This window comes from Drosophila nasuta, chromosome 3 (genome assembly GCF_023558535.2).
Source record: "Drosophila nasuta strain 15112-1781.00 chromosome 3, ASM2355853v1, whole genome shotgun sequence".
NCBI lineage: Eukaryota > Metazoa > Arthropoda > Insecta > Diptera > Drosophilidae > Drosophila > Drosophila nasuta.
In genome coordinates this window covers 20,881,689-20,906,205 of record NC_083457.1, presented here as the reverse complement: position 1 = coordinate 20,906,205, position 24,517 = coordinate 20,881,689, and the positions used below count along the sequence as shown (strand labels likewise).

The 24,517-nt window shown below is 37.3% G+C and overlaps 3 protein-coding genes and 1 long non-coding RNA gene across 10 annotated transcripts; 1 reads left to right on the top strand and 3 right to left on the bottom strand.

The window, feature by feature from the left end:
- Positions 1–1,275: 1,275 nt before the first annotated feature.
- Positions 1,276–11,615, bottom strand: LOC132793634 (high mobility group protein Z). Of its 2 annotated transcripts, none has more exons than XM_060803644.1 (3): positions 11,263–11,615; positions 1,693–1,907; positions 1,276–1,618 (listed from the first exon to the last, which is right to left on the bottom strand). In XM_060803644.1, exons 2-3 carry the CDS (start codon positions 1,843–1,845, stop codon positions 1,436–1,438), a joined length of 336 nt encoding a protein of 111 aa, XP_060659627.1. In that variant the 5' UTR covers positions 1,846–1,907; positions 11,263–11,615; the 3' UTR covers positions 1,276–1,435. The 2 variants fall into 2 exon arrangements, with proteins under 2 accessions (XP_060659627.1, XP_060659626.1); XM_060803643.1 differs by lacking the exon at positions 11,263–11,615 and adding an exon at positions 8,769–8,963.
- LOC132793637 (uncharacterized) lies at positions 7,146–8,921 on the top strand. Its single transcript, XR_009633135.1, has 2 exons — positions 7,146–7,332; positions 7,420–8,921. It is a non-coding gene; the product is annotated as an uncharacterized LOC132793637 (long non-coding RNA).
- An 8,172-nt stretch (positions 11,616–19,787) lies between the features above and the next one.
- On the bottom strand, positions 19,788–21,715 carry LOC132791953 (uncharacterized). 5 transcript variants are annotated; one of them, XM_060801101.1, is made up of 7 exons: positions 21,059–21,610; positions 20,945–20,995; positions 20,836–20,889; positions 20,685–20,768; positions 20,544–20,627; positions 20,042–20,489; positions 19,789–19,975 (listed from the first exon to the last, which is right to left on the bottom strand). In XM_060801101.1, the coding sequence occupies exons 1-7, from the start codon at positions 21,461–21,463 to the stop codon at positions 19,965–19,967; spliced, it is 1,137 nt and encodes a 378-aa protein (XP_060657084.1). In that variant the 5' UTR covers positions 21,464–21,610; the 3' UTR covers positions 19,789–19,964. The 5 variants fall into 5 exon arrangements, 3 of the variants coding, with proteins under 3 accessions (XP_060657085.1, XP_060657086.1, XP_060657084.1); XM_060801102.1 differs by having other exon boundaries at positions 19,788–20,435; positions 21,059–21,676; XR_009632951.1 differs by lacking the exon at positions 19,789–19,975 and having other exon boundaries at positions 20,345–20,435; positions 20,544–20,623; positions 21,059–21,715.
- A 301-nt stretch (positions 21,716–22,016) lies between these two features.
- LOC132791954 (uncharacterized) lies at positions 22,017–23,602 on the bottom strand. Of its 2 annotated transcripts, XM_060801105.1 has the most exons (5): positions 23,336–23,602; positions 22,942–23,086; positions 22,831–22,881; positions 22,688–22,771; positions 22,017–22,633 (listed from the first exon to the last, which is right to left on the bottom strand). In XM_060801105.1, the coding sequence occupies exons 1-5, from the start codon at positions 23,350–23,352 to the stop codon at positions 22,190–22,192; spliced, it is 741 nt and encodes a 246-aa protein (XP_060657088.1). In that variant the 5' UTR covers positions 23,353–23,602; the 3' UTR covers positions 22,017–22,189. The 2 variants fall into 2 exon arrangements, with proteins under 2 accessions (XP_060657088.1, XP_060657087.1); XM_060801104.1 differs by having other exon boundaries at positions 22,019–22,633; positions 22,942–23,601.
- Positions 23,603–24,517: the final 915 nt, after the last annotated feature.

The following is a 24,517-nucleotide window of genomic DNA, read 5'->3' as shown; positions in this document are numbered from 1 at the left end:
ATTTGCCATACAGAATTATTCCTTAAATAACTTCTTCAATTCTTATTTGCTCACATCCAAATTTTTCCGAATCATACTTGTAAATACGACAATTATTATTGTCTGTACGCGAATCTAGCTTTAAAACGCTTGTTATTCGATACTTATCGATTTCCGTGGACGGAAGTGGACGTGGCAAAAATTTTAAATAAACTTGATGTGCGTGCAAACATAACAAGTGCTGTCGAATACAAAATATAGCTCTATCTCGTAAACTCTCTGAGAATTAGGTGTTCATACGAGCAGACAGACAGACGGACAGGCGGACAGACGGACAGACGGACATGGTTAGATCGTTTCGGCTGTTGAAGCCGATCAATAATATATATACTTTATGGCAGATGCCTCCTTCTAGCTATTGCAAATATATCTACTTTATGGATAGAGGATGTAATAAATAAATAACTACAACAAGTTATACAAATTTATATTATATAAAAATTATTTCACATTTTTTCAAAGTCACATAAAAATTGAATTGAAAAATAAAACACTTTTTCTGTTTTTTTTTAATTTCTTTTATTCATATATTTTTAAATAATATTCCGTTCAGCTCTACATTTACAATTACATATTTTGTAATATTTGTTTGTTTTGTTTTGTTTTGTTGTTTTTTTTTTGTATTTTCATTTAAATTACATAATCGCATGTATATAAGTTCATATACATATCGATTTAATTATATATACTTAAGTATATATTAAAAGTGTATAACTTGTTGGATTGTTGATTTAAACTTTATATAAATTGTATGTAATTAAATTGAGAACGTCTGCTAAAAGGACGAATAAAAGGAATCGTTCGACACCACTATCCAGGATAATTTTTGCGAACGTTTCCTTCGTAGAACGTTATGCATATAAACATTTACATTAGATGCCGCCAAAGTAGAACATTTACCATATATAGTAACCTCATATTGCCGATGATGCTTCTATATATTTTTGTTTTCTTTATCTGAAATGTGGAACCAAGTGAATGGCTCGTGATGAGAGGAATATAAGTAAGTAGTTGGAGAAACGCGATTTGAATGACATAGTCTCGATACATTCACATACAGAGAGATACGTACGAACCTATTAAGAAACAGTTGCTAGTTTTTGTTTTTTCTTTTCTTTTCTATTCTTTTTCGTTTTTCTCTTTGACTGGAAATTATGTTGTAACTTATATTATGGGTTGTTGTTGTGGTGTGTGTGTGTGTGTTTAGTGCATATTTAAAGGTTTAAGGTTTACATCTTTTTATTTTTTTTTTTTTTTGTTTGTATTTTAATATTTTTTTCTCTTCAATTTTTTGTTTGCTTTGTTTTTGTATGTCACTTAAAAAATTACATTAGTAAAATGTATTTTAAAACTGATGCGAACGTTGGTTTGCCGTTAGCATTTTGCTTTAGATTATTTACTCGCTCTCATCCTCCTCATCTTCCTCGGAGGACTCTTTCTTCTTGGCCTTCTTGGCGGGCTTGGCGGCGACCTTCTTTCGCTTCTTTGGCGCACCCGAATCGGTGCCGCCATTTGCCTCGTAATCCTTCACCGCCTTATTGTATTCCTCCTTCATTTTGATGGCTTTCTGTTCCCATTCCTAGTAAACATAGAAATACATTTAAATTAGTATCAATTGGAAATATATATCATCTATAATTGTCCATCACTTACGGTCTTGTCTTTTAAGCCGCGCCACAGCTCACCGCCACGCTTTGCAATATCTGTGACCTTACTGCCGGGATTATCCTTTTTGATCTGTTCGCGGTTCTCATTGAGCCACAGCATATACGCTGACAGAGGACGCTTCGGGCGCTCGCCACTCATGTTTTTGCTGTTGTTTTTGTTGTTGTTAGCGGAACGAAATTGAATATCTCACACACGGAGTTCTGCAAATGTAAAGAATGGAAAAGAAGAGAGAAGTTAGTCAAAAAGTAATTCGAGCCTAAAAGTAGGCAACAAAATAGAATGCTCCAAATTGAATTTGATTTAATGCTGTGGGAAATTGTGTGTCAATTAGTCAAGAGCAAGGAGTTATATTGAAAATGCTTTTCATTTTATTTGGCATTACGAATGCAATGTCCATAAACAGGCATTTTACCTTTTGAGCCCATGAAATATTCAATAATTGCCTTGCGGAATGTGCATACGTCGATGAAATGTTTCTGCATATTGTGAAACGGACTGTACACACTTTATACACACACACACTCACACACACAGAGAGACAACCTTTTTATGTGTACATAAGCTTAATTATTATGTGCATGGAATGCTTTATATACTCAGTACATAACTTCACTCAATTATGCAGCTTTGTTATATACAACAACATGCGTGAACCATAATTCGACAATTGACCAATCGAACATGAGAGCACATATGTGCACATAGCTGTGTATGTGTGTGTGTATACGTGAAATGTCGGTGCAATGTCCTTAAATAAATAGAATACTTATGTGCTTGAAGTATGTGCGATTTGTAAATGAATAAACAGAAATCGTAGCAATTATGTGATCCTTGACATTGTTCAAAAGGTATGCATCAAAAAGGGAAACGAAATACGAAGCCAAAGTCAGCTTGCATTTAATATACTTCCTTGACATCATGATATAACAAATATTGAAATCAAGTATACGTAAGCTAGAGACAAAGTCTCAATTGAGCATTGAATTATTTTCATTAAAATTGCAATAGATAAGTTTTCGGTGCCAAGTAAAGTTGGCATAAATAGTATTGATATAACTAATTGAAATTGAAATCAAGTATACGTAAGCATTGTCAGCATTGAAGCAAAAGGAATGCATTTTGTGGCCAATGCACTTTAATGAATACTTTACAACAAAATCTAAATCAGAATGCATAAGTACATAAATGAATAAAGTATTTTAGAGTAAAGCAAATACTTAACAAACAGTTAAACAGCCACTTTGACAACTTTAGAACATTGGAAAAACAATATATAATAAAGACAAACTGCTAAGAAACTCGAATGCATCAATTGCCTGTTAAATGTTGTGTGGCCAACCTTAAGCTGCGAATGCGTTATGCAAATTTCGCTGACTATTTCGTGCTAGCATGAAGATAATCATCATCATCAGCATGAGAGCACGTTGTCATAAACATCATCGTCAGGAGGTAGCAACACAGACAATCGGCTCCATGCACTTGACCCAAATACTGAGAAAATACAGACAAACAACGCAGCGAGCACGAGACAGCGAGACAAGCGAGACAACGAGAACCACGACGACGACAACGACGATGACGATGACGACGACGACGATGATGCTGCTGCTGCTGTCGAGTTTCCTTGGCAATTGGGTTAACAAACCAGCGTTGCGAGCAAACTTAGCGCAATAAATCAACGCGAATGCCTGAATGGGGCGATGGCAAGTGGCAGGTGGCAAGTGACAGGTGGCAAGACTGCAATCATATCAATCAAGCGCGACAAATCCAATCACTGCTCAACTGACCAATAACTGCAACCAGCAACCAGCAACAGGAGAATGGCGGCAAAATTGTTGCTGCTGTTACGCCCACAGACAGCCAGGAACTGCCTCCCTCTTCCCCTCCTAGCCACACGAGGCTGCAACACGTGATGCACACACAAGGCAGCAATGACGACGGGCGGAAAGAGAGAGAGAGAGAGAGCGAGAGAGCGAGGGAGAGAACTTCATGGCTTACGCGTTGGCCAAATGCGAAATAACACCAAAAGATTCCTCTAACAATCACGACACATGTTGGCCATAGACACACACACACATACACATACACACACACACATACACACACACACACGTAGGCACACATGCACATGGCAAGTCAGCTACAAAAATGAAAGCGAAAAGCGTTCTGTCTGCCAACCGATATGAACGTGTGACTGACTCTGCTGTCTATATATATATTGTTGTGTATGCGTGTGTGTGTGTGTGTGCGTGTGGGTGTCCTGGAAGAAGCTGTCAGCAATTGATAGGTGCAGAAATGTGTGTGGTATATAGGTAACTAGGCAGCATGTTGTAGGCGAGCCTCAGCCTCAGCGTGTGCGTCGACAACGAGCGACTTTCATTTGCTCCGTCACTCATACGCCGTGTGGCCCCGTCATAACGTGACCAAGTTCATAAAGCCAAAGCGTTGCGTGGCTGGATTAAGGCATAACAATGCCATCCTATTTTCCATAAGCACCAAGTGCGCCACGAAGTATGCAGCACTTTGTTCCACTGAAAGTGAAATTCAACTGGGTTAAGGAAAAGTATGTTTGACAGAACAAATTCATTTAGTTAATTGACGCACATTGCACATTAGCTTTAAATGAATATCGTCATTCGTCAGAAAAGATTTCAATATTCAAAACAATTTTATTTGCTTAAGAGAACTTTTCATATTTTAATCAGTTTGGAAAATAATTTGTAAAGAATTTTTCCTGCTTTTATTATTAATAAATAAACGATTACATTTTGAGACATTTCCAACTCTTAATCTTTTTTTATATTACTTTTCTAAAGATGATTAACAAAAATCAACTGCTATCTTCACATTGCGTATGCGACAAACATGATTTTGATAATAATATAAAAATAAAAATTGAAATTGATTTCTCATATTCTTAATACATTTTCATATTATAAAATTAATTACCAATAACAGCTCAAATTCAATGGGCAGAAAAATGATACAAAAGGAAAAACTGAATTTCACCTTTGCATTATTTTGCCAAAATTTCTCATTAGCATAAAAGCTCAAGAGTAGACAAGAAGCTAGTGTCACGCTTTATTAGTCATATTGAGCATGTTCATAATGTTTCCTTAGCTTATTAAGAACAACTATATGGCGAAAATTGTGGACGTTACGCATACGCAGCGTAGTGCGGCTTCCCACACAAACCATACATAATAGATAGGCAACTGGGGACAAGCGAAGTAAATGAAAGGAAAGGAAAGCAAAGGAAAGGAAACGAAAGGAAAGGACAACAAAATGATATTAAATGGCATACAAAATGAGTCAGGGCTGACATTATAGCGTTGATCTAAAAATTGAAAAGAAGTCGACGCCGCTGCTGCAGTCGCAGTCGCAGTCGCAGTCGACGTTGGCGTCGCCAGTCAAATGGATGAAATGTGAAATTTGCTGAAAGGCAACGAGCATACACACAAATCCAAATACAAATACGCATACATACCCACGCACACACACACAGACACACACATACATATATAGAGGCATAAAATTACCGCTGCTTCCACTTATCTCTTCACTGTGCAAGTGGGTGTGTGTGTGTGTGTTTGGGTGTGTGCGTTTATGGCATTTTTAATGCCGACAAAGCAGCGCAGCTGCTGACGCTGACTGCGCTGCTTAAAACACTCAGTGGTTGTTGCCTGCGCAGAGTAAAATCTACGAACAAACACTGAAGCACTGAAACAGTGAAACACCCAAAACCCAAACCCTGAACAAGCAAATTCTGTTGCCTGAATATGCGACTTTCCGAGCTGGCGAGCTTGTGCGCAGTGACAGCATTTTAGGGTAGATACTTTTACAGGGATTTGCGCAGTGGATGTCGACAGGGCAAACAACCGTTAGCTGCAGCTATATATATGCATACATACACATATGTGTGTGTGAGTGTAAGTGAGTATCTGTGTGAGTACAGTGGTAAGTTTTTATAGCTTTTTGTTCGCTGATAAAAATTTTCTAACTTTCGTTGCCCACATTCGTTTCGAGCAGTGTACGCTTGCACAATGGTGGCACAAATATTGAGTACAGCACACACACACACACACATTTATGGTCGCCTACAGATAGTACACAAATAGATGAATTTGATTATTCAGTTATGCTCTTGCGCTCACATCGAAAAAAACAAACGCCTGTAGTTTGCTGCGGTTTCATTTCTATAACAATTTTTGATAAGACTGCCCACAATAAATATTTGAACAGGGGACTGTGCGATTAGCGAACAAAAGGCGAGTGTAAACATACTGTGAAAAAAGAGCGAGAACTTTTGCCAAAAAACAACAAACAACAATGCGTTGGGGAATCATAATCATAAGTCATTTGACAGACGATGATCATCATCATCATCTTCATCAAGTGACAACAATAACAACTAGCTAAACAATAACAAGGGCGACATCGACGTCGACGTCAGCAGAGGCAGCGACATCGACAGCGACAGCGACTGCGACGTCAACGACGACTGCAAGATCTGTGTGTGCGTTCAAGTATTGGTCATCGGAATCTATGAATCCAACTAATTGTGCACATTGAAGATATGAGAGCTTTATACACTGTGCAAACGCGGCACGCGTCCATTTCAACAGTGTTCAATTCAGTTCTGTTCTGTTCTGTTCTCTTCTATCCTCTCTCTCTTATTCGCTCTCCGCTTGCTCTCTTTGGTGCAGGTAATGTCGGAAACTTTTGGCGCCATTTTTAGTTTGCTTTCGAGTGCTCGCGATACGAGTGCATAACCAACAAAGCGCGCGCGAAATGCAAGAAAAAAACGACACCGAGAAAAATAATAATATGGGGACAACGACAACGCGACACGGTGAAAATAAAAAGCATGCGGAAATGAAGCCAACAACAAGAACAAGAAAAAAGAGACCACAATAGAACACAACTTAGAAGATAAATGCGTGGAAAATGCGTGGATGAAGCCAAGAATTTCACCGAATTACAATTGTTTATAACGAAACAAAGATTTTTCGGTTATTTAAATTTACAATATTGATCAAGACTTTCTTCTATGGAGATATGAAATACTTTATTAAAATCAAAGCCATGAAAATGATTAAATTTATTTCTAAATCTCACCAAAATATGATACCAAAATTATCAGGCTATAAAATTTTCCAAGTATATGAAAGTAAATATATAAATTAATTGCAATATTTAAGATATTTATTTTTAAAATCTTCAAAAAAAACAATATGTTCAGTTTCTTTTACAACCATGACCATGACCTAGGTTCAAAGCAAAAGAACGCGGCAAAAAATAAATGATGTGTGGAAATTTTCAGGGATATTATAAGTACGATCTGTCTAAAGATCTGTGGTATTTTTTTTTTCAAGAAATCTATTATGTCTTATTTTACTAGTCTGATCTGTAGTGTTTTTTTTTGTTAATACAAAAAATAGTACTCTTTAATTTACACACTATTTAGTTGAATTCAAAGATAGTTTGCAGAATATGAAATTAATAATCTAAGGCGAAAAGCAAGATAAAAACGTATTCACACCACAAATAGATTATATTTTGATTAAGTTCCAGGAATTGACAATTGCTTTTGCTGTAAAATGAAAAAAAGGAGTGCAAAGAAATGTGAGTAATAAAATAGCAAGCTAAAGAGCTGAGTTTGTTAATCGGGCGAGGGAAGGAATATAGTAAACAACTCCATATCCCCATTAGCCAGCAAACCACATTTCACGGTCAAAGACTTCATCTGTGTAGCAGGAGAGAATTCATTTCGCCGGGCAATTTTGTGCACGCAGCTGCAAAATGCGACTTAAGCAAAATAAACATGGGAAAATTGCAATGGAGAACAGAGAATAGAGAATGGAAATGCGAATATGAATGGGAATGAGAATGGGAAACGTGACCACCGACAACTGATGAGACTTGGCGACAATTGCATCCATTTGATAAGGCCAGAGAAGAGAAGATGCCGCCACGATTAAGTAGAGCTGAACTCCATCTCATCTCATCTGCAATATGCCTCAATTATGAGCCTCAAGTCGCCGACAGGTGGGTGGCGGAACCATTCGCTAGGCGCCACATCAAGGCACAATGACGGAGCCAAGCAACGATGACTGAAATCGAAAACGAAAACGACATGCAAAGCAGACGCTCTGAATTGCACTCAAAATGCAGTGGGCGTGGGGCCATTGAATGAAAGCACACTTGTGGCCGAAAATATTGATCCAATTGATTGAGAATTTTTGGATTAGCGAATTTTTATAAATCCAAATATTATCTAAAAAAAACAATTTCAATAATTCACCAAAACTGAGTTCGATTTATCAAATTGAAATCCAATAATTTGTCAATCACCATTGAACGCTTCAGTTGCTTATCGCTTAACTGGATCCGATATTATCACAAACGCAATTCATAACATTAAAATGTGAAAATGCCTTGGACTTCCAATTTAACACCCACTGTAAACGTCAGTGTACAAATTATTGCCCACCGACGACTAATGAAAAATATTTGTACTTGTGTTCTTGCTATATGCGTGGGGTACTTCAAAAATAATGCACTTGCATACGAAAGAACTTCTTTAGATTATAAAACAAATAGAATAGTCTTCAAAAAGTTATTTATAAATAAAATAAAAACAAATCGTTCCAAAAGATTAAAGTTGAACTTTAATTCTGAGTGTAAAAATTTAAGATTTTGTCCACTGTCTTATATAAATTAATTTAAAAACCAAAAAGACATACATTATTGATAAATAATTATATGTTTTCACTATTAACACAAGCTATTATTTTTTCATATTACAACACTGTATTTACATTTAGATAAATTTACAAGAACCTATGAAGCAACCCACAAGTTCGATTTGACCTCATTATTCGATTTATGACCGCGCACAGTTTAAAATGAATAAGTTTAACAAAACCATAATTCTTGCGATTACAAAACGGGATTTCAGTTAAATTGGTGAAGGCATCAAAAAATTAATTTCATCGAAAATTTGCTTAAATTGAATGTTTTTAGAGAGCGATTACTTATCAGGCGCCCCACGTACGTACTTTGCTTTAGCTGTCACTGTATTGCTGTCTTGCTGTTGCTGTTGCTGTTGCTGTATGTTTACTTCACTCTTGTTGGCCCGGCTCGGTCTAGAAATTTTGCTTCGGACTGGCGCTGGCACTGGCACTGGCACTGGCACTGGTACTGAACAACACTCTGAACTGAAAGCTGAACGCTGAACAAAATGTACTGCGAGCGAGTATAGAAAACTGAACTGAAATTCAACTGAAGCAGCTGTACCAAGCAAAGGCACAGCCACAGCACGCAGCACACACAGAGGAAAGCAAAGCAAAGCAAAGCGAAGCGAGGCAGAAGGCAGAGGCAGAGGCAGTCGCAGTGGCAGCAGAACAGAAGCAGAGGCGAAACATACACACGCAGGCAGGCAGAGTCGAAGCGAACGAACGAGTGAACAGCGAGACCATCAAATAATACACAGCACAGCACAGCACAGAGCCAGAGCCCCAGTGAGCGCAGTACACAGGCAGCAAAAGTATCTGTATCTGAGAGTCAAACAGCCAGCCAGCCAACCAACCAGCCAACCAACATACAGCGTCAACGACAGCGACAGCGACGGCGACGACGACGACGACGACAACAGCAGCAACGGCAAACGACAGCGACAGCGACGTTGTTGACGGCAGCGGGGCGGGCGTCGAGCAGAGAGCACACAGCAAAGCAAGCAAGCAGGCAGGCAGGCAGAGACGAACGTCGGGCCACACACCACTGTACACGGTGTGTACTGGGCGACAGTGGTGGCAAATCGCGTGCGCACAGCTGCCGTCTGTCGTTTGGCTGAGTGCGTGTGTGTGAGAAAAATAATTTGCGTTTTTGCGGTGCTCGCTACAGTCGCGTACCACTCAAATGAGCTGCCTGCAATGTGTAATTTGTACAGCGCATGCACAGTGCAGTCGCCAAATATTGGGAAGGGTTGTGTTTAGGAAGATTGTAATTTAATGTAAGGATTTATAATATTTGATAGTGGCAAATTTTTAATGCAATTGCAATTATTATATATAACTAAATATTATATAGAATAATTGAAAGATATAAAAAGAACAAAATAAAGTTTAAAAACAATAGCACGCATTTTTCAAAGATACAAAAAAATTAAGTTTTATAAAAATATTTTATAGCTATATTATATTACATATTATTGAAAGCTATCAAAAACAAAACGTATAGACCTTTAAGATGCAACAAATCGTCAATATAATAACATACAATTATATGATTTTAATAATATTTGGCAGTGATATTATATTTTAATATAAATTTTGCATAGCTCGAAATTTTGAAGGTAAAATATTTTAATTTCTACTACAAATTACATCAAAATTGGTTGATTGCATTTTTCAAGTGCTTTCAAAATATTCAAAATATGGTTAACTATGAAATAAACAAAACGACTTCTGCATTTTGTAATCACTTTGACTTTTCACAGTGCAAAGTCAGAGCAGCTCTTGTCTCAAATATAGGCACGCGCATGTTCGACTATTTTTGACGCGACTGTACACACGGACTGCTTATTGCTTCAGCCATATAAAAAAGCGTGGAGCGAACGAGCTCTGTGCGAACGAAATGCCAGTAGCATTTGGCCGCGACAGCGCCGCTGCTTCACTTACCTCCTCCCCCAATTCCCCCTGCCCTGCCATACCGTCATTACCCCTCAAATTTGCCCTCCTGCCCCTTCAACGTACTCGTCGTCGTCGTCGTCACATATAACCAAATATGCCGCCCACCTGCTCCCGCCTCCCCCCTAGATTTGCCGCTGTCCCCACCGTTCACCGCTGCTGTCTATCACGCGCTCAAAACTACAACAAACGCCTTCCAACAGATATTCCCCACACCAATCACCGCACACCGCGCGCGTCAATCCCAACTCAAAAGACAACAACAAATTATTTTCACAACATTTACAAAAAAAATATATATGCACTAAAAAAAAGCAAGGAATTCTCACTTAAAACACGTAGATATTTTATAAATGATCGCTATTATCTATGAGCTTTGTTGTTATCATGCTACTATATAGTTAAGCTATTGAATAATCATTCGATGAATTTTCAAAAAAATAACCGTCAATTTCATGCGCGCGCCATTCAAAATTTAAATTCAATAGCAACAACAATCAGATGAATGGCAACGACAACGACAACGACAACGAAATCGACAACGAGGGCGACGACAACAACAGAAACAGAAACAGAAATTGAACAGAAGTGAACTCTCTGGGTATGAATCTTCGATTTTGGGAACCAGACCAGGCCAAGCCAGACCATATCGGTGTATGTTGGGACCCGATTCGACCAAAGCCATACTAAGTTCTATAATACTTGGCCACCTTTTGCGCTTTTCTCAATACATTTGAGAAATTAGGTCGTTAAATTTATTTTAGCGAAATTTATATAATAGATGACCGCATTGCCGACGCATTTTGGTCAATTTATAAAGTTGATAATATGGGAAATCAATCGTAGTGAGACACTTTTCACTCACCCGTACGAAAATGTCGCGAAATTTGCGTTTTAATTGCAAGTCCAAGCACCAACCAACAAATTCGAAATATACTCCCGTAGTGCTCTCGACTCTCGGTTATATTTTGTGTGCACTGTGTGGTACTGTGTTGTATCGCACTGCCGCCTGGTTTGTTTGTTCACTTTATAAATTTTCTTCTACTAAAAACTCAAGTCAGTTGTGTTGGCTGACTGCCTGTATAGCTGTATAGCTGTATCGCTGTAGCTGTGCTGGCTGCTGCTCTCGGTGTGTATCGCTTCTGCTTTGCTTCGCTTTGCCTTGCTTTGCTTTGCTGTGCTGTGCTGTGCTGTGCTCTGTCTGTAGTACAACGTACAGCTATTGCCTTCAGTGGAATATCAAATACACAGAATGAATGCGAATACGAATGCCAGGCAGGCAGCCAGCCAGCCAGCCAGTCAACCAGCCAGCCAGCCAGCCAGCAAGCCAGCAGCCATAGCACCAAGCACCAAGTATACGAGTACGACGCAAACGCAGGCACTGAAAATCTGTCTGTGTATCTGTGAGCATTTCAATGTGTGACCCTTATACATGCACGTCGCTGCTGTGCTTGTGTGTGTGTGTGCTGCTACTTTGCTGCTTGTGTATCGTTCATTCGTTCGCTCGGTACGTTTCGTTGGTTTGTTCGCTCTATGTGCGCAAAGCAGAGGCAAACTCACACACAGCGCCATACATCGTTGGCTGTGTGTGTGTGCGTATGTGTGTATCTGGGCTTTCAGTGTATGCGTGCGTAGAGCTGAACTAAAAATTTTCGTTCGTTATATGAACACACGGCAGCAGCAGCAAAGGCAGCAGCGCCACAGCTTATAGATGACAGCGGGGCATATGGAGAGTTGAGTGGCAGAGAGGGGGCCCAACGGCAACTGGCAACTGGCAATGGCAACAGCTCTGAATATGGCCGCCTGCCTGCTGATTGTGGCTGGTTTGCTCTGACTTGCCCTGCGCCAAACGGTTCACTCGACAAGCCCGAGCAGTTGAGACGTTATTTTAAATAGCCGATAAATCGAATTTTATATATAGCAAAATATTAAACAATTCTAAACATTTAAAATTCGACAAGAACCTAAATGTATGTTATATCGGTTTATTTCTTCAATTTATTAAATCTTACTAAATAAAATATTACAAAATAATAAAAATAATTTTTTTGAAAATAGTTTACTTAAATTGTAGTATCATAAATATTTTTACAAAAATCAAAAAATATTTGTGGTTAATTTTGTGCACAGTACACAACAATATTTTACAATGTTATTTTATTTAAATCAACAAAATGTATCTCAGTATACATATAATCTATATATGGATGGTTTTCTTAATTTAATTCAAACAATATTCGAATTTAAGGGAGCCATGGATTTTTTGTTTAATAAGGCCCAATTGCCTGTCGAATTATTTTTATTCTATTACATTTTATTCTCAATGTAACCATAAATTTCATTTAAAATAAGGTCTCCAATAAAAAAAAAAAAATTTATATTTTTCATAAAACATTAAAAAAAAAAAAATATAATAAGTCGAATTAAATTGTACTAATAAGTAATTATAACAAACCTACCATTATTACATTAGAATATTTTAATTAAATCGATTTGTAAAATTCGTACCCGGTAATATTATTATAGGTAGTATATTTAGAACTAAGTCAACGAAACTGAATTCGGCACAATACTATCTACAATTGACAGTGTCATTAATCGTGGGACCCATTGAAACTATATCATATATTAAATAGTGTTATCTTTATAATTTCTAAATAGCGAAACCCTTCAGCTCGTTGCGTGTAGCGCACATTGAATTTCGATCAGTTGGAAGCATTTCGCTCGTACAGAAGGCAGGCAGGCAGACAGGCATGGCTATAGTACGAGTTACGAGTACGTGTGCGAGTGCTGAGCTGAGTACGAATATCTCGCTCTGCTGAGCCCACAGTCGCAGTCACAATCGCACACAGAGTACAGCACAGCCAGTAGCAGAGGCCCGCAACGAATGTACGTACGAAGCAGGCGAGCCAACGAGCAAACGAGTGAAATATAGGCAGAGAGGCAAATGCAAAAGCAGAAGCACAAGCAGAGCAAGCATACGCAAGCAAGAGAAGGGAGTGTAGTGACCGAAAGAGAGGGGCTCAGTGGCAGTGGAACGGCAAACTGCGATGACGACGACTGCGATATGTCTGTACGTGTCGTTGCCGTTGCCTCTGCTGTTGCTGTTGCTGTCGCTGTTCCTGTTGTGTGTGTCTGTATCTATACGAGCAAAGAGCAAACAGCTCACAGCCCCATAACGGGCCCCCAGCGACGTTGGCTGACAGAGAGCAAAAATCAATGGTCTCGTCGCAGAGTAGGGTATTCGATCAGGCAGTGGAACAGGCGCTAATGCAAAAAATATGCGAAACGTTAAACGATTTCGACGTGTGAATATCGTCGTTGTAGTGTAGCGAAGATCTCTTATGGCTGGGATTAGAAATGATTTGCATTCATACAATAGACATGATTAGAAAGAAATGTGTTTTAATAATCGCTTTTAGATAAATTATATTTATAATGCATTCCTTAAGGTGTCACAATATTTTATCCATACAAATTTTACAAACATAAATTTTGTTATTCATATTTTTGTTTTTATTAATTTGAGGTGACACTCACAGAAACCCTGAATTAGTTTTTTTATAGTGGTTTCCACTTTGTTTTAAAATAAATAGATCTCGACACACTGTGGCGCATTCGAGTTCAAGTTTTTAATATGTGAACTAATCTATTATTAATTACAGAACAGAATTGAAACTTGAATAAAAATATTAATAAATTGATTTCAGATTATAGAATGACAAAAAAAAAATTTTGTTCAATAAATTCGACGATATTAGCAATATTTAAATTTTGCACAAGAATTCATAAAATTCTGAACAAATAAATAATAATAAAATACTTTTTAAGGATGAGAAGAATGAATCTTAAATAGTCATACATTTTGAAAATCAATTTATGTTATAACAAAATCTTCTATCAATGAAATAAAATAATTTTGAATTTGTAACATTTTCATAGACTCTTAAAGCGAATCTGTTTATGGTCTGTTTATGAGAGATTCACGTAAAAATGCTAAACATATTCTAAGTATATAAATTTGTAGAGATCTCAAGTGACCATGAACACATTTAAATTCGTCTTTGCAGAGTCATATATTAACTAATATAAAAAATAAATGAATGAAAGTATTTTGCTGAATTTGGGGAACACCAAACTAAATAAAATGGAGCTAATGTCACTTTAGCCGAGTGCTGGGCCAACACATTAAGCTGTTGAATATAAATGGAAATGTACAAAACTGTCGATTAGGCAGAAGATGTTTGCAATGAGCTTGGCCCACAGTGCAGTGGGTCGATGTCGATTATTCTGCTTGTTTGTCGTCTCAATGCAGCAATACATACGGACACTTGGCGTCATTGTCCGTATCCGTGTCCGTGTCCGTGTCTATGTTTGTGTCTGTGTAACAGAACCCCTCACCCATACTTATGGTTCGCTGCCATCGGGTGGGTTGAGGGTGGACACTCAGCCCACTCTGGCTTACGCTTTGGCTCTGCTTCTGTTTCTGTCTCCGCTTCTGACTGCGCTGCTGCTCTGAGGTGAGAGAAAGCGCCTGATGGTTGCAGTCGCTTCGGTGGTGGCAATTGTCGGTTGTATGAACGGGAATTCTCACTCGTACACACTCGGGATGTATGCAAACCAGACAGCAGTAGAGCCAGCAGCAGCAGCAAACGAGGGAACGAACGAGCTAACGAACCGAACGCGTACTCGACAGGATGTGGATATAACGAGCCTCTGCATATACATGCGTATGTGAGTGTCTGAGTATGTGTGTGTGTGCACATTCTCTGCCTGGCTGTGTATGTGACAGAGCATAGAAACAAAGTGCAAACTGGTAGGCACAGTATACAAGAATAAAACCCTAGGAAACTTTGAGCCACACCAACATTGCATATACCCTACACGCAAAAGTGTATTTCACGATTATCGCTATAGTCAGACCCGTTATTACTTAAACTTGAAATAGTGATCACGAAATATAATTATCAATAATTAAACAGCACATTAAACTCAGTAAATCCTAAATTACTAGATAGGAAAATGAGTATTACAAAAAACAAAGTTTATGTGATATAACAAGCTAGTTGATTCGTTTACCATAAATTATTGAAATATATTCTTACTTTATAGATTCTGATTATTAGGAGATTGAGACTATACAAAACACTATCGTATTAATAATCCATTGCAAAATTCATATTAAAAACTAAACCTGGTGGGATATTTAAATATTAAATTAAAATGTCGAAAGTTAATTTCTATTGCTAATGTAACCATTTTTCAAATGTTAGTGATTATATGATTGTGTATTATATTATATACTTACTATTTTTATTAACAACCAAATTAAACACAATCTTATAAACAATTTGTACTATCATAATCTGATTTAATATTAATATTAATAAAAAATAAGAATCAGTTTTGTCTCTTTTCTGTCTCACATGATAACGGAAATATTTTCAGAGTACAATGAATCTACATATAATGGAAAGAAATAACTAAGAATATTTTATTAAAAATCAGTTTAAAATTTAAAATTTTCTATAAGTAAACCAAAATTAAGAGGTAAAATATAAAATTAAAAATGAGTTCATTGTTTTGTTATACTCCTCTGAAATATTCAATTATAACTAAATTAATTTTGTAATTAATGATAACGGAAATATTTCTGAATTTCTGAGTACAATGAATCTACATATAATGGAAAGAAATAGCTAAGAATATTTTATTTAAAATCAGTATTGCTTAGTTTAAAATTTAAAATCAAAATTTTTTTTCTATAAGTAAACCAAAATTAAGAGTTCAAATATAAAATTAAAAATGAGTTCATTGTTTTGTTACACTCTTCTGAATAATTAAATTATTACAAAATTAATTTTGAATGTTACAACGAAATAGCAGATTTCCTTATTGAGCACTTGAATGCTAATGTAGAGAATGGGAATCCTGGGTGGTCGGTTGCAATTGCTGCGAGAAAAGTACGAATATGCTGCATTGGGTCGCCTTTAGGAGGTAAACATGAACAGTCTGGCAACGAGATGAGGACGGCATAGTTTGCCAGCTTAGTTGCATTTGTGCTACTTGGGTTTCGCATATGTCCCTCATGTATGTATGTGTGTGTGTGTGTGTGTGTGCATGTGCATGTGTGTGACTGTTGCCGTTGGTCTCTTTATAGAATTCGTTGAGTTCAGTTCAGTTGAGTCGAGCAGAGCGACTGAATCTTGCAATTTTCATTCACACTCACACCACCATCAGGACAGTCTTGGACAAGGCGAGGAAATGCGCCAGGCACTTGTTGTCGTTGCAGTTATCCTTGTTTTTGCTGTTGCTGTTGCTGTGGCGTCTTGTTGTCGTCGCCTACTTGAGCCAATATGCTTGCCATATGGATGCAATGTATCTTTTACATTTACCGTAACGTTATGCTCATGCATGTTTAATATGCAACATTCTGAAGCCTGAACAATGAAATCCACAAATTATTATGGAAACTTTCAAATTGTTTTCGCCCCTCATTTATCTCGTTTGCCAACGACTCACATATTGCTAAAGTTGGCATCCTTTAATTAATGAATAGTTGCCAACTTTATTGTGATGTATAGATTTTCAATCGATTATAACAATCGGATAGACATTGACGTTGGAAAGTAAAATAACATAATTAAAAACCGTAACTTCAAAATTTGCAAATCAATTCCAAATACTATTGATATTTATTATTATTATTAATAAATAAGCAAAATTAAAACATTTCTTTGCGAATCTCAATATAAATATATTTATAATTTCAGAAAGTATTAAAAGTATTTTATTAGTGAATTAAATAAGTATTAAAACCCAAACCTCAAGCTCGAATCATGAAGACATTTACTAAAAATCTTCATTATGAAATTTAGGGTGTAATAAGTGAAGGGTAGAATTAAACCCATCAATGGATAAACTATAAACATGAGATATACATATAACACTTCGTTATTAAGTGGCGTACTAAAATTATTAGGATATTCAATGAAGACAAACAACTGCTTAAATTCTCAAATAACGTAAATAGTTCAGGTTTTTAAAAACGTAATTTAAAACACATTTTTTAAAATATATATATGTATTATCTCAAATATCATATATACATATATTTACTAATTAATTTATAAATTTTATTTTGTTTACACACTTTTAAATTATTACACTTCATCAATTTCCATATTTTTATGGTTTATATATCCTTCGTTATTTTGACTTTTCAACTCTGATCGGCGACAAATCATTCAGTATTTGGCTCAAATATTAAGAAACAGTATTTATTTTGGTCTGAGATGCGTGCTAACAGCACAGGTAGAAGTCGACCACCTGAAGCTTTTGCATGCGGTTCAGTTTTTGATATTTTTTTTTTTTTGCGCTTTGTAATGTGTTCTCCATCTGGTTGTGATGCTGGTCTCTGTGGTTGTCTGTAGACTCGCTGAATGGGCGCTCGCTTGGTTCACACGAACAGCTGATGATGCATATAACTACATAGTGTGAGGGAGAACGACCGATGTGCGACTGTGGCGTTTGGTGGGGGTGAGAAATGTTCAGAAATATGCGAATGGATTGTTGTTTGGAGGGCGATGGCATGTGCACATTTTACTGTGACGCCGCGCTGTTCGGCTGTAGCTCGGGGCCGGTGTGTCTCTGTCGGCAGACCCCCAAACAGACACGCAAACAGAAAGACGGACAGATAAACAGATGGATAGGCGAACAAGCACCGGTCGATTGGGCCCACACGAGAGAGAGAGAGAGAGAGAGAGGTCCGCAGAGGCTTTCAAAGGCCAAGTTCAGTATCTTGAACACATTTGGCTTCCCATTTGCAGCGCCTATTGTTGTGTGGCCGTCGTCTGACTCTGTGGCCTGGCGATGCCGCAGCGCGATTTGAAATAACAACAGAGAACACAGCCTGCGACTCCGACTCTGACTTCCAACTCCTACTCCGATTGCGCCTTGAACTCCCAACGCACCCAAAGCCCCAAACTCTGAAACTGCAGCCTGAACTCCTGTGACGCCTACTCGATGATTCTGGGCCATGCACTCGCCTCGATGCCATGTGACCCAATTTCGTTGGCGAAGTGCGAAAGTGAAGCTCTGAACGATATCGATGCATTGCTCGGCGGGGGTGCGAAGGTTGTGTGACATTGCGAACAGGACTGCCATCTTGACGGATTGATTTAAGTTGGTTTAAGGAATTTGCATAAGCGTGACGTGAGCTGATCGCTTCGTGCTTTTGTCGATAGGTAGAGCACGACACGCCGCTAGGAAATCAAAATGTAGTCACGAATATGAACATAATGCTGTTAACTTTATACGTATGTACTTATGTATGTACTCGTATGTCTCTACATACATATAAATATGTTTGTAGGAATTTGTGCCTATTTGGATTTATACGAACAAATACCTTATCAATAAAACTTATTAAGTCTTACTGATGGGCAGTTACACTCAATGTGACTGATGAATCAGAGACAGAGAGAGAGAACGTGTGAGAGTGTTATCAACAGATCGCAGTCCATAAGCATAAGAATGTTTTTGAGCGAAGCAACAAATTAACTTGTTGAACTTAACTGGCGTATTGTAGAGTATTTCGTTGGTGCAAAACTCGGTGCCGTCCAGAGAGACGATAAGCATGTGCTGCTCATAAAAACAACACAAATGAAAACAACAAACAGCAATAACAACAACGCAAAGCATTCAGCAGTTCGTTGTCGCCGTTGCTTTCGTCCGGTTTTCGCAGTTTCTCTTGCTGACTCGAGAATTTGACGACGATTTCTACACTTGTACACGTAAACATACATTCGTACATACATAGATACACTTGTGTGAATAAATTCATGCATGTAACACAACGTCGCTGTTGTTGCTGTAAAGGGCGCTAGCCGTATTTACAGCAATAAACTATGCATGTTCTTGTAAAAATATGCCATAATTTAAGACCAATTGCAACGTAGTGCGAAGAGTGCACGCAAAGTGCAAAGCAATCGAATTGCCACAGCCGGAATACACATACATATTCGTCTTCACGCACCTCTTAAGCATGCGATTAATCTCTTTGGTTACTTGATTACTCTTTTGCTTTTTTAGAAGTTCTCTTAGCTTTCACCACGCAAAGCAGTGTTATATAGTACAGTTTTCTTATGTTTCATGAATATATTCGTTTGCTTTTTGTTATTTGCTTTCCTTTGCTTAGACTCACACACATATATACATATATAATTATACTATGATTATCTCTTAAATAATACATTTCTTAAGTGATACAGTAAAGAGACTCTAAAGAAAAAATTAAATAAATATTAGCAAAACATTATAAGGATTGATCCTTCTGATTGATGCTAAATATAGTACATATTAAAAAAACAAATAGAAAAGTGATAATTTATTACTTTTAATTGGTTCAGTTAGTTTTAATTAAATTTTTTCAATTTTTGAACTAGTGTACCGATTTATAACAAAGATTTAACAAACTATTTCCAGATACATACATTAATACCTATTATTGTCATAATAACTTAATTTCACAGCATTTTGGAAACTACCACATGCAAACGTATAGTTCTATAAGGCTCCTTGATAAACATTGAAAAGTAATAACGTATTAAGAATCTTATGACAATTTACAATTTAAAATATACCTTGTAATTCCGTTTGAAAAAATAAATTCACTTCGCTTGTATCGCCATTGATCTTCCGTCGTTCCATTGATATCATATGCTGAATTTTTGATTGCATGATCATTGCACTCGATAGAGGCATTTTGCGCAATTGGGCCGCAACACTCATTCCGAAAAACGTAAACTCATCCTCTTCTCTGTTTCGCAAAGCTGTTTGCAGCGAAGAGGCGTTCACAATTTTAGGTAGGTTTAATGAAGGAGATCGTGGCGGTGACGTTATCACAGACAGTTGTGGAGAAGTTGAAGTAGAAGGCTCCGGTTGATCAACATCAGCATCATGCTCGATCTTGATTTCAGTACTTTCCTCGACTTCGCTCGGCATCACCCTAATCCACTTTAATCGGGGTACTTTAACCTGAAGTCGTTTTTGGGATTTGGGAGAAATTAACTCTTCATTGTCATCACCATTCTAAATAGAACAATAAAATGTTAGAGTTATTTATATTTGAAGGAATTACTCTACCTCTTCTACATATGTTGCCGGTATTTCAACCATAAATTGTGTTGGATCTACAGGTGAAATCAACTGAACGTCATCATCATCTGTCTTTATAGACACACAAATGTTATTTAAGTTATTTTCATATTTAGGGAATTATTTTACCTCTTCCATAAATGTTTCTGAAACTTCAGCTTTAGTCTGTTTTTGGGATGACGCGGAAATCAACTGATCGTTATCATCAGATCTCTATATGGAAAAAATACCATTTTAATTTTATTTTAGAAAAAAATATCATAAGCTTGTGGTACTTCACCTGAAGTCGTTTTAATGGTATGGGAGAAATCAACTGCTGGTGCTCATCAGCTTTCTAAAAAAAAAACAATTTATTATAGATTTCTTTAAGGTTAAGGAAATTGATGTACCTCTTCCCGAAATGGATTGGTGGAAACCATCACTTCGTCATCATCAGAATTCTATATAGAATATAAATAAGAATAATTTATAAACGTATTTTCATGTTGAAGGAAATATCTTACCTTATCAAGTAAAGGGGCTAAGATTTTGTTCAATGGCTCAAACCAACAACTGTTGGGATAATAAGAAGGATTCTCTTTAATCTTCCTCAGCTCCCGACGATATACAGTACGCAAGTTTCCGATCTTCATCTTAACACCTTCTAAACTAACAGGAGTCTCATTACGCTGCAATGTGCCGTTCATAATATTTTGAATTCGCTTGCAGGCAGCACTGCGAGCACCCCAAACATAGCGACTAGAGCCGCGGCTCCACAAATAAGGTTCGCGACTGAAAGCCTCCACGAGCATAAGGTGACGTTCGTCAGTAAACCGAAACCGTTCCATCGGTCTACCGCTGGTTCCCTCTTCGCTTGTCATGACTGTTCTTGGTGACGCAGAGGATATACGATTCAAGCTGCTAACCATTCACAATAAAGTTTGCTCGGTTTTCGTCGTGTATTTGCTTCGCTTTTCTGTCTCTTCACTGTTTTTGTGTAGAACTCGACTAGCGGTAGTATACGCTTTGCATCAAATGAAAACAAAACAAAACAAGAGAAAGCATTTATCGATAACTACTCTCAGCTGATGTTTTACTTTTTCAAACCGATATATATAAATTGCGTACAACGGCAATACCGTTATATTTACATATTTTTTAGGCAATATTTAATTTTATAAATAATAATTGTTAGTATAAAATCTGGTTTTAGTGTAGTCAAAATTAGGTTCGTAAAATCTCAGCTTCGATGGTATTGACTTTATTGCCATTCACAACGAAAATGTAAACATTGACAACGCAAACCATTTTCCATCAGAGATGGCGCCAATGTACTTGAATAGTATAAAAACAAATACACTATTTGTGGAGGAGCTAGTTCTAACGCTATATCTGCACTCGAATTTAGAACTAAAATACAAAATTAGAAGCAGATGAATAATGAAAACGCAGTCAAACGACAATTCTGCTTATGTTTCATAAAGGCAAATGTAACGTAACGCGAAGAGGCTCATCTCCGCGCTTATGTTTTGACTATGCTTCGATTTATTTCGTTTTTGAAGTTTGATTTTTGCTTTCCTTTTTACAAACATATGATTGTGTGTTGTATTATGGATTTTTTTATAAAGAATTAAACATTCAGTTGAGTTACTCTTTTAAAATAAAAAGTTTGCTTCAATCGCATCGCCGTCGAGCTTACGACGTTCCATTGATATCATATACTGAATCTTTGATTGCATGATCATTGCATTCGATAGAGGCATTCTGCGCAATTGGGCGGCAACACTCATTCCGAAAAACGTAAACTCATCCTCTCCCTCAGTCTGCAAAGGCTCTCTTTGCTCTGATTGCGGCGAGAAGACATTCACAATTTGAGGTGGGCTTGGAGAAGGATTTCGTAATGGAGGTGTCATCATACGTAGTGGTTGACCAGAACTCAATGTAGCAAACTCCAATGGATCAGCATTAAGTTCGATCTTGATTTCAGTGCTTTCCTCGTCTTTATTCGGCATAAACCTAATTGACTTTAAGCGAGGAACTTTAACCTGAAGTCGTTTTAGTGCTATGGGGGAAATAAACTCCCGTTCATCATCATCTTTCTATATAAAAGAATAAAATGTCAGTATATATTCACGATGAGGAAATTATTTTACCTCTTCCCCAATTGCTTCTGGTTCCTCAACCTGAAGTCGTTTTAGGGGTATGGCGGAAATCAAGTGTTGATTATCATCAGTTTTCTATTGGAAAAAATAAATTCCATTATAATATCATTGTCATTTTTGTGGAATTATTCTACCTCATTATGAATAGGGACGGGAGAATCCAAGGGCACATCACCATCAGCTCTCTACGTGGAAGAATACAACTGGATAATAAAGTTATATTAAGACAAAAGGAAACGCCTTACCTTATCTAGAAATGGTGCTAAGATTTTGTGCAATGGCTCAAACCAGCAACTTTTGGGATAATAATAAGGGCTTATTCTCATCTTCTTTAGCTCCTGATGATACACAGAACGTATGTTCTTGATCTTCATCTTAATACCCTGCAAACTAATTGGAGTTTCATTGTGAAGCAATGTCTCGTTCATAACATTTTGAATCCGCTTGCAGGCAGCAACACGAGCTCCCCACAAGTACGGATGCCGGTTCCACAAACAGGGTTCGCGACTAAAGGCCTCCACGAACTTAAGATGCCGAGCGTCAGTAAATCGAAATGCTATGTTTACCGTCGACCTTTCGCACGCCGCCTCTTCGTTTGCCATGGCTGTTTTTGTAAGGGAAAAAATATACGAAGCAAACCTTAAGCAACTTTTCATCAAGAAGAGTTGCTCTGAACTGCGGCTGTGTAGATTTTGTATTTGTTTTTTGTTGACTCTCGGCTACATTCGTGCTTTCGTCTTTCTTTTTTGGTTCTCTTTTCACTGTTTATGTATGATCGCTTGGCTAGCATCGTATGCTTTAAACTTTTTTGACATTTCGCTCACGTTTGATTTGCAACAAATGAAATCAAAGCAAAATAACAAGAGAAAGCATTTATCGATAACTACTCTTAGTAGATGTTGTGCATGGAACGAGTTTTGCCGCCTACATAGTTAGTAGAAATAGTAAAATGGCAAAAATAAAATGCGTGTCAACAATTCCTGTATAACACAATACTCTCATTGAAGATCAGAAAAAACATTATCAACACAAAAATAAAAAATATTTATCTTCGCATTTATTTGTTAAAATTGTATCAGTTTCGATAGTATTATCGACTAAAAATGCCATTCACCATGAAAATGTAAGCATTGTCAACCCAAATGAATCTCCACCTGAAGGTGGCGCTAGTAAAAGTATTTGAAATTCTGGCAATAAACTCAAATTGAAAAAGAATGGAAAAAGGGGAGCCAGAGCTGCATCTTGCACATTTCTTTTTTCATAGTATTCATAAGCTATATAATTATTTGTTTTAAACTAAATACAATTAGGTTGCATCCTACATATGTATGTATACATGTATAAGCTTACATCAGTTAGAAATGATTATTTCTTAAGCAATCTCAGCCATGAAAAACATTTTTGCACTTATGTATGTATGTATATTTAAGGAATCCCCGTCAATGCAATATAATCAGACATTACATTATTTAATCCCACTTTAAGAAGCCGCTGATAAAGCAAAAAACTTAAGATGTCAGATAAGGTGATTCACACCACAGAAAGGTTAATAGTGAACGATGCTAGGTGCTTCCCAAACTGCTTGGTGTATACATATAAGCACCTGTTGTAGGAACAAGCTATCATCAATCCAGAGTCAACAGACTTCTAGGCAACATTATTAGCAACTACATACATATGCAACGCAGCAGCATTCTCATTCTGGTCGTTATGGCCATCAGTGCATACATACATATGTAGAAGCGATGCCACAGCAGTTTCAAACATTTCGAGCCACTCAGCCAACTCGTCGACTTCGTTTCCGTCGTCACACGAATATTC